The sequence below is a fragment of the Podarcis muralis genome, chromosome 4 (assembly GCF_964188315.1).
Source record: "Podarcis muralis chromosome 4, rPodMur119.hap1.1, whole genome shotgun sequence".
Classification (NCBI taxonomy): Eukaryota; Metazoa; Chordata; class Lepidosauria; order Squamata; family Lacertidae; genus Podarcis; species Podarcis muralis.
Window position 1 is genome coordinate 69,074,265 of NC_135658.1, and position 10,537 is coordinate 69,084,801.

The 10,537-nt window shown below is 45.0% G+C and overlaps 1 protein-coding gene across 7 annotated transcripts in view; it reads right to left on the reverse strand.

Moving 5' to 3' along the window:
- The window catches only part of SHROOM2 (shroom family member 2), a 104,586-nt gene extending 96,608 nt beyond the window's left edge, over positions 1 to 7,978 (reverse strand). For 2 of the 7 annotated variants that reach the window (XM_028727721.2, XM_028727720.2), the window contains exon 1: positions 6,470 to 7,974. In XM_028727721.2, coding sequence (XP_028583554.2) covers positions 6,470 to 6,703 — 234 coding nt within the window. In that variant the 5' untranslated portion in view covers positions 6,704 to 7,974. Of the gene's footprint in view, positions 1 to 6,469 lie in introns of all 7 variants that reach the window. The other 5 variants (XM_077927521.1, XM_028727719.2, XM_077927522.1 and 2 more) reach the window with 5 other exon arrangements.
- Positions 7,979 to 10,537: the final 2,559 nt, after the last annotated feature.

Consider the following 10,537-nt stretch of genomic DNA (forward strand, 5'->3'; position numbering starts at 1 on the left):
ACAGCTGATGCCATCCTTGCTGCTTCCTTGCCAAGGTCTTAGGTGGCTACTCCTGTCCTGTGACAAATGTCAGAGGAGCAATCTTGCCACCATCATGGCTTTGGCTGGAATGGAGATGAGCAAATGCAGACAGAATGAGATCGCTGCCAGGAACTGTTGGCTGCCAACGGTATCATACACCTGAAGAACCAGCAACAGGCTATCTGTGCCATTTTCATGTACTAGCCAAGTGAAGAGTTGCTTGAACAAAGGGTCTTCCAAGAGATAACTTTGAGTGTGTGTAACAAAAACAGTTCTAGCGCCATCATTTTCTGCAAACACCCAGTATTTTTTTTTATCAATCAAATCCGTACCGCTGCGAACAACCCAAAATCTTTTAAACTTTATATATGCTATTTACTAGATGCATGAAATCTAATATACAGGGCCCTGAAGGAAAGGGGAAAGAAACAAGAAAACAATGTAAGGTAGCAATAGTTCCGTTGAGATCTGGCAATGTAAGAATTGCCCAGCCGGATGAGACTTAAGGTCTATCGAGTCCAGCATCCTGTTTCTCACAGCGGGAAACTAGGTGCTTCTAAGAAGCCAACAAGCAAGGGCACAAAGCCAACTGTGTTGGTTGTCTGCAATTGGTATTGAGCCCAATCCCAAAAGTAACATATAGTTATTAGGGCTAGTAGCCACTGACAGACTTATCCTCTATGAATTTCACCAGCCTCCTTTTAAGCCATCTTTAGATGTCAAAGGCTCAAACTACACACCTGCATTTGTTTTTTTGTAAATTACAGCTGTGCTGATCCTGGATTCTGATCAAAGTCTTATTACACAGGGAGAAGAGGTTTATCCCTTCCCTCTTCAGCTGCTAGCCCCCCTCCCTCATATCATCGCCACTTGGCTATGAGGCTTAGTTATGCTTTGTTTTTTAAGTGCCACACTCACTGAAGTCACAAGAGCTGGCACAGTTCACAGAAAGACTTGTTGCCGGGGCATCTTTGAACAAATGTTTAGACTCATCTGCTGCCCGTTTAGGAAAAAACACATGGAATATTAAGTTTGTATATGAGTGAGAATTCTATGTTTTTAAGAAGCTTGCCCTTGTAGTACTCATAAATTCTGAGCACCATGTTTGCAGAATGAAAGGTGGAAAAGTTCACTGACCAAGTAAAATATAGCACATAAGCATGCTTCAGCATTCAAAGAACTTAAATGGCTTGCTTCTGTTTCCTGAGTCAGGCTTTTTTGGCGGAATGACAAAGCTAAATTATTACCTTAACTCGGAGCTGTCAACCAGCGGGTACTGGGCTGGCTCTAGCCCCCTGGAGAGCACAAACAAGCATACTACTTGCCAACCAAGAAGTGAGAAGAAAAGTGGTGGTGGTGGTGTGGGGAGAAAGAAAAAGCACCCTTTCCTCTCAGTTATTCTTTCACCTTCCCTTTCATTCCCAGCAAGGCACTGAGGAGAAGGGCAAAGAGAATCACAGACAAATGTGAGGACAGGTGCAAAGTAAGTGGTATAGAAATTGTTATAAATAAATAAGGACGGAAGGGGCGGACTTTGGGACTATGAATGATTTTTTTGAAAGGCAGTACAGTATAATGCAGGGACGCGGGTGGCGCTGTGGGTTAAACCACAGAGCCTAGGACTTGCCGATCAGAAGGTTGACAGTTCGAAGCCCCGCGACGGGGTGAACTCCCATTGCTCAGTCCCTGCTCCTGCCAACCTAGCAGTTCGAAAGCACGTCAAAGTGCAAGTAGATAAATAGGTACTGCTCCGGTGGGAAGGTAAACAGTGTTTCCGTGCGCTGCTCTGGTTTCACCAGAAGCGGCTTAGTCATGCTGGCCACATGACCCGGAAGCTGTACGCTGGTTCCCTCGGCCAATAAAGCAAGATGTGCGCCGCAACCCCAGAGTCGGCCACGACTGGACCTAATGGTCAGGGGTCCCTTTACCTTACAGTATAATGCAGTTGCAAAATCAGGAATTGAACCACGTAATACTTTTGCTTTATACTAGGGATGGAGAACCTGTGACTCTCCAGATAATGCTGGACGGACTCCAATGCTCATCAGCCCTAGCCAATATGGTCAACAGTCAGGGATGATGGGAGCTGTAGTCCAACAACACCTAGATGGTCCCAGGTTCCCCAGCCCTGCTTTATAGCCACTGAAACTGGATAGCTCTGTCGGTGTAGAGCATGGGACTCTTAATATAATGGGAGTTAAAGCCCCACACTGAACAAAAAGATTCCTGCATTGCAGGTGGTTAGATTAGAAGACCCTTGTGGTCCCTTCCAACCCTACAATTCTATGATTCTAATACAACAGCCCTTTTGAACTCAAGTTTCCCATCTTAGACCTTATAATATCATTAGTGAGTTTACTCCTTTTAAAAAAAAAAAGGTATGCGGTACACTTGACAATCACATTCTACAATGCAGTCATGATAGTAGTATGTACAATATCTGAGAAGAAAATATTATCATCCTCAATAACAAAATATAGCATACTGAGTACTGTGAAAATGTGCTATGCCAGGGCCAGAAGTACAAACTCAAGTGATGTGCTGATTGCATACAGGAAATACTTAACAGGTGCACATCTTTTGCCCTTGAAAACAGGGTATTTGAAAAGGTCCTCGATGTCTACATAAACATCAGAAATGAACCAGCCAAGTCACTCAGTTATGGGCTGTGCTACCCTATTATTATCTGGTTTAACAATGTGAATTTGGCTTGACCTTCCAAGAAACCACTATAACATTTTATACACCCAGCATTTCAGTACCCAAACACATGGTTTTATTCCATCTTATATTTAAAATAGCTACAGATGGGCTTGTCGAATGTTTTTAGCATTTCAAACTTCTCGTAGATTGTTTACATCTTGTCCTTTGCTATCTTTCCATGCACTAAGCAAAAGTTCATAAAAAGTGTGTGGTGTAATTAAGTACAGAAGGCAAACAAACCTTACGCCTCTCTCCACCTTATCACCACTCCCTCTCATAGCAAACCTGCCTATCAGTTTGGAAGCAAAATGGGGCCACCAAAAATTGGACAACATTTCTATACTCTCAGGGAACACACAATGCACATAAATTTGTAAGTGAATGTGTTTAAGTCCCTCAAAATGGTCTGGCAAGTACCCGTTAGCTTTCTGATGTATGGAAGACTGGGGTGTGAGCCAAGAGAAAAAAGAAACGGGGAATCTGCCAGGTCTAGCAGGCATCTTACAGTAAATACCTGGAGTGGAGGGGTAGAATCAGGATTGTGGCATCCATGCTGTAAGCTCAAAGCCCTCCTTTCCCTGCACTATACAACAGGTTACATGCTTTATCAGTATTTCAAACCAGTTCATCCCTGTTACTTTGACCATTAGATCCTGATGGTCCAAGAAATTATTGTGCAAGTGAATCTTTGAAAAACCACTGCTGCTGCAGGTGAGGGGTAATTTTGCTGAGGTAGTTGCATGGACTTTTAAAAAAGATAAAGAGCTGCCTTCAAACACACAGCATTACACATGCTGACCACGCTAAGCCCATACTTAGGGTAGAAAAATTGGGAATTGAGTGTGCGCAAAATCCTCAATGAGGCTTACTCACAGGTAACTGGGTGCAGAATTTCAGCCTAGAGTACACTTTGATTCAATTTAACAGTCTGGCATGATTAAGTCTCCATTCAAAACAACAGGGAGTGCAGGTAACTTAGTTGGCTCCAATTCTATAGTTTTAGGAGAACAAGCAATGTTCTCCTGGGCCCCACAGGCATTTAATAAAATCTGAGCATCTCTAACCATGTTGTTGTTGTTTAGTCGTTTAGTCGTGTCCGACTCTTCGTGACACCATGGACCAGAGCACGCCAGGCACCTCTGTCCTCCACTACCTCCCGCAGTTTGGTCAAACTCATGCTGGTAACCTCGAAAACACTATCCAACCATCTCATCCTCTGTCGCCCCCTTTTCTAACCATACAATAGTAATATTCTCAGTACATACATGAACAACAACAGATAATCAACCCTATTTTAATTTCTTAATTAAACCACAAGTTTCAACTATTACTTCATCATCAATATAAATAACAATGACAAAAATCACTCATCTCTTAAAAAGTCATTTCAGTGCATCTGTTAATTATATTCCATGCCTCAAGTCTCTGCTTTCTTCCTTGCCTAAAACTTAACAATATGTCAACTTCAAACTTTTCAATAAGCTCTAAAACCCTTGGCTATTTTTAATCCCCTAAAGCATTTAATTACTTCTATCCAATACAGACATATTGTTGTACATAGTATGAATAACACATGGATTTGGGTTCCCCTGTCTGCTTGTATACGTTTAATACAATCTAGGGCTCCCTAGAACATTTTTGAGTGTTGAAGGCAGGAAGCAGTGTTTTTCTCAGCTGGCCTCACAGTGATCAGGACACAAAGTGAACAAAAGGCAGCCATTTCCCAAATGCTAAGTGACTGTCTATGTATGCTTGGTAAACCAATCCTGCCAAGGGATGAGAATAATTTTTATCACATTTCCACACCTAATCAAGATTCTGGAAAAGCAAGGTGTGGTGCAAATGTTCTCAACACTTAGCAGGATATTAAATGCACACTTTGGTAATTCCTTGTATTGTCTGTATTCAGCCACCTATAATCAGATTATCAGACACTGACATAGGTAGGTAAATTATGAGAGCCACACGAATTTTATGGGACAGTGGCCATGGAGATTAGATTGCGTCACAAGACACAAACCTGTACTCCTTCAGAGAAGGCTCACATAACTGAAAGTTTCTTCATACATCACCACTAACAAAATATCTCTGAGCTGGACATGGATGCCAGGAAGAAGAGATTTAGCCAGGGGGACCTGGCGTGCTAGCTTTCTACGTCTAAGGAATTGTTTTTGTATGAACTAGACCCCAGCTTCCACCAGTGAAAGAATAAAACATTATCTAGCAGCAAGCAGCTCCCCTTGGTTCTCAAGGTCTTAAGAAATATGATGGACAGCCAATTGTTGTTTGTTAAATGGTAAGAAATTACACTGATGCAGAAACAAAACTAATTCTGCACAGAGCAGATCAGGGGGTTGAGTTTGGATAAAAGTTTGGCAAACAACTGAAAACAATGAGCATTTGAACAACACATGTTTTAACACTCAGTGGCAATACTGAAAGACACATGCCCTTCTCGAAGGCCTAGGGGAGAGGAATAATAAAGTGAAATAATCTGCCTAAGAAAGTGTGGTGTTTGCTTTTCAGCTGCGCAGGTAACATGCAAGTGGGTCTGTCCTGTTATCACACATGGCCTTGTGAATGGCTTTTGGGAAATGGAGGAGGATTTTTCTGACCAAACACAGCTAAATAATCTAATCCAGTATTCAGTTGCAACAATGACATAAGCAAGAAAGAGCTTCAAAAAAAGCTCTGATAGCTCTCCCTCCACCTCTAGGCCATTAGGGAATAAGCCACAACAACTGGAAAGTTAAGAAATTATCTTGACCTGTGCAGTTCAGAGCAATTCAATCTGTAGTTAAATGTTCATTCAGCACAGGAGAAATGACAGTGAAGAGACATGCAGTTCTATGAGGAGAAAAAGGAGGAAACTGTACCACTTCTATGAGGAACAACTCGCCATTCTTAATTGAGCAGTATTGTGTGACCATTCAGGAAATTAAAATAGGCAAATAAGATCACTTACTGTCCTTGAATCATCTTTTTGTACTCATAACAAGAAGTGTACTTTTCTCCAGTTAGTGCAATGGCTGAGTAAGTATACTATGAATTCTGATTTGGTGATTGTGTGATGACACATTAATTAACCTGGAATGCTATTCTGGATTAAAAAGGGGGGGGCCTGTATGTGAACTCTACAGTGCAAGCCTATATGCAAACTTTCTCAGAGGTAAGCCCCACTGTGCTGAATAGGGTTTACTCTCAGGAAAGTGTTCCTAGGATTGCTGCCTGAAGCTTCCATCCATCATGGAATTTACCATTAAATCAATGGGACTACCAGTGAGTATGCTAAACTGAAAATGTGACCAAAAACAAACGGTAAAACCACATTATGGCAATTACAGCCAAGAGAACAAAGCCAACTGGGCATTTTCAAGAATATTTGAAAGCAACCCTCAATGAGTGGCGGCTGGAGTACGCACTCCAATGTCACGAAGACCAAAGTAAAGAAGAATTCAGCCGCTGCCAACAACATCGCAAGAGTCCCCTGTTGAGGTGAATCGAAGCGACCACTTAGTAAAAAGTGCTTCCAGAAAAGAAAAAAGGAAAAAACACACCATTTGTATGTGCAAGCAAACTGCTCGGCCAGGGGGCAGAAAACTCTGGAAATCAGTAGGATTACAAGAGTCAACCGGCCACATCCTGACATAAACAAAAGAGGCTGGGAATCCCCTCACCCACCCCGCCACACTGTGGCACCCCTTGGATCACCTACGCGGAGAAATACGCGCGCGTGTAACCTTACCTTGGTGATGATGAGAGGCTCTCCATGTTCTCTTCCTCCTTTCAACGTGAATCCCCAGGGAGCCCCGCCGCTCAGTTGCACTTCCACCAGCTTGTACGCGTCGCCTCCCCTCTGCTCCCCTATCAGCAGCAGAGGCTGGTGAGGGTGCCCTTGGGTGTCCAAAAACGCGGGGTTTAGCCTCGGATCTTTGTCCGGGAACCTCTCCTGGCCGCCTCGGAACTCCACATTCTCCATGGTCGCCCGAAACTGCCCCCCAGCTCCTTCCTCCTAGCTGGATCCAGCGTGCCGCTGACCTAGGAACCACATACCTAACAACAGTTTCCAGCCCGCTCCCATATGGCGAGGGGAGGGAGTTGCAAAACCCCCTCGCGCAGCCTTGGCTCCTCCTCCGCTTCCCTCCGGATCCCGTTGGGTCGAAGAGGAGCCCGGGCAAAGGGGAGGCGGGGAAAGCGCGCAGGGAAACGGCGAGGCTGCAAACAGGCTTGCTCAACTCAGCCGGGTGCAGCTGGGCAGAGCCAAGCCGGGAGGGAGGAGGAGGCGGCTCACGCTTGTGGGGTGTGTTGTAAAATATTCCAGCCCAAATAGTAGTCGCTGCGGCGGATTGTGGCCAAAGGATTTCTCTTTCCCTCTCTTTAAAAGCCAGGAGATAAGTTAAGGAAGTCTCCCAGAACTAGCGCAACTTTCGCCCGAGGGTTTTCTTTAGGAAATCGGTGGGTGGGAAGATCGAAAAGGGTCTGGGTTGGAACATGCTGGTGGGGAAGTGGGCATGAATCTCCAAACAAAGCGGCGGGTGGAGAGAGAAAGATGAGTTTCCCCTGTTATGTATTGAAGAGAAATCTCTTGTGTCGACTGCTATGTCCACCCACAATTTAATATTCCCCCTTCCCCTATCAGCGAAATAGGAGGGCTGCAATGCAATGCTAAGCTCCAACATACAGAGGAAGAATGCACGCAACGATTTAAAAAGAGAAAAGGGGGGAAAGGGTCACTGCGATTTCACGTGGGGAATAAGTCGCAGCCGTGTTAAAAAGGCAGCGGGAAACCACGCCTCCTGGATTCAATGGGGTTCCGGCCCCGAGGAAGAGACCGGCTGCTTTCGGCATTGCTAAAAGCAATTGCCTCTCCGCCCTTCGAGGAGCCAAAGGAGAAAGACCCCCCCCCCCCCAATAAAAAAACACACCCGGCGGCAGCCGCTCCTATCACCTATTTCCGCTTCCTCCTTTTAAAATAAATAAATAATAATAATAAACCTTTATTTTGCAATGGCTTCTTGTCGAAGCGCAGCCCCAGTGCTCGCCGTTTAGGCGCAGCGAAGAAGCCCTTTGTGTGGGTGGGGCGAGGGGGGTGGGAGGCCGAGGCCTCGCGGGGGCTGCAGCTGCTGCGGGGATGGCGTCGTCCCCGTCCCAGGGAAGCCCCCTCGAAAGGTTTCGGCGCTGGAGGGGTCGGGCGGCGGCGGCACAAAGACGAGCCGGGGAGAGGCGGCGCTTGAGCCGGCCTCCCCTCGAGCAACCTGCGGAGCGGCAGCCCAAGCTTCTCCTCGGGCAGCAGCAGGTTTGTCCTCCAGGACCCTCTAGTGGCGGCTGGCGAGAGGAGCGGCTGAGGGAGCCAGGCGGCTTCCCGCGCGCTGCCGCTGCGCCTAACCAGCAGAAGGCCAGGCTTGCACGTCACCTGCACGCCTTTCTTCCTTCACCTTTCCCACACGCACCTGATAGATAGAACTTCTTGCACTTGCTCTAGAGAACAGGGAAGATCGCCACATGTAGTATTAACGGACGGTGCTATTGTTCCTAGAAAAACAGGTGCCAGGACACCCTCCTCGTTCTTAGAATGGCAATGTCGCCCACCTGAGAGGTGCCGGAACTGAGCTCCTGTAAATTCCCCTAGGGGAAAAGCCCTGATTCTAATAAAAGTATTGCCCAACTTTATAAACGTGTCTGAACCATGCCTTCAGTCATTTGTTTAGCATATAGCTTTTCTCACAAATGATGCATTTATAACGCATTCAGTACAGTGGTACCTCGGGTTATGTACTTAATTCGTTCCGGAGGTCCGTTCTTAACCTGAAACTGTTCTTAACCTGAAGCACCACTTTAGCTAATGGGGCCTCCTGCTGCTGCCATGCCGCCGGAGCACAATTTCTGTTCTCATCTTGAAGCAAAGTTCTTAACCTGAAGCACTATTTCTGGGTTAGCGGAGTCTGTAACCTGAAGCGTATGTAACCTGAAGCGTATGTAACCCGAGGTACCACTGTATTGGAAAATGTTTCTCATACGTCATCTAAATAATCTGTATACCATCCCTGTAAAGGCAGTGCAGGCTGACTGGAGGAAGTCTGCAGAGCTTACCTCCTGCTAAGTTCATGGCAGAAGAAACAAATTTTAGCTGGGGATTTCCTAGTACATAGTTGGCAGTCTTCAGCCACTACACCACACCTAGTGTCTAGCGAATACACTGGCGCCCGTTTGTAAGCTCAAAATAAATCAGACTAACAATGTACTGCTGTGCATATTTACATAGGACGTTAAATATGGCTTCCTTCTGTTATATGATTGCAAAGTCTACATTTGGAATCTTCCACATTCATAACCATCACATGCCCTTCAGTTTCAAATAGGCAACCGGTACTTGAGTACACATTACTTCTCCGATGCACCAATGTGTAGCTAGCTTCAGACTAAACAGAATAGGTTTTGAACTCTGAAACACTAGTCATATTCCAGCATTTTGCAAAGCTAGAGGACAGAACTGTGTAGAATCCCCCAGATATATCAGATATATAATCAGATATATTACTGATCTGCTTATTCTGAAGGAATTCTGAAGTTCGGAAGTCACTGAGTTGAATAGTAAACCAGTACGAGATTGGATAAATAACTATTTACTTCATATTAATTATCCTGGTATGTTTAGAAGGCTTCTGAGTTATGTAGCATCAAAGTTGTTGCTAGTAAACACGCACATACGCCCTGCAACCGGTTCCCTTTAACAATAGTGTTTTATTACTGCAAGGAGAGTGCTCAGGATCCTTAAATTTCATCACAATATTTACAGCTAGGCATTGCATCAGAAATCGTACTGCCCTTACACTGGCTCAGCCATGAATTTGAGAACAGCTTCTCGTTTGGGTATAAGAAGGGAAATACTCCACTAAATAATGCAAATCTACTGAGAAAACAAACTTATAGTACTTTCTTTCAAATCAAGTGATCTCTGAAACAGTACATTTCTGGAAGCTTCAAATGGCAACATGTAGTGACACTGCTCTTAGTAATACGTAAGGTTAATTTCCAGCATAATACGCAAGAGTAATTTCCATCTTTAATTTCCAACGTATGTTTCACTGACCGTTAACCATATGCTCTCAAAACACTATGCTTGAATGCCGTTTCCCATTCACTCACAAGGGCATGTGCCTTAGACCAGGGTGGGTGGGGAGAACCATTTTCTGCCATATCCCCCCCTGAAAAAAATAACAAGTCAGAGGTTTCTACACATACACACCTCACATTATCTCCATCCTCCTAATGAAAGCAAGAGGCTTTATCACAGCTCAAGGACATGTTCCACACAGACAGAATAATTCAAGAAAAGTGTGGAGCAAGGCTGGTGGAGAGGGGGTTGTCTGCGGAGCATGAATGGCTTGGGAGAGTCCTGAGGGCCAGGCAGAGAGGTCTGAAGGGCCGCATTCAGGTTCGGGGGCTGAGGTTCCCCACCACTGTCCAAGACGTTTATTGTGGCATGGTAAGCAACTGTCAGCCTCATGAGAGGCAAGAACAGAACAGTAACAACATCATTTGTTTTAAATGATCATTCTGTCTCTTTCCTGCAGTTCTTTGCCCCATTTCTTTCCCCCACCTGATTCCTACATATCTCCAGATTGCAAAATATCATGGAGACAATAATAATATTGAGGTCAGTAGAAAAATACTGGCTTAAGACAGCAGAGGATCTGGGCCAACTTGCCACATTTATTTATCTCTCCTGAACTTGTACTGACATTCCTGCCACAACAGCAAAATGTGTTCCACACTTGTCTGGCAGTTCCCGGGAGAGAATCCCTCTGAACGA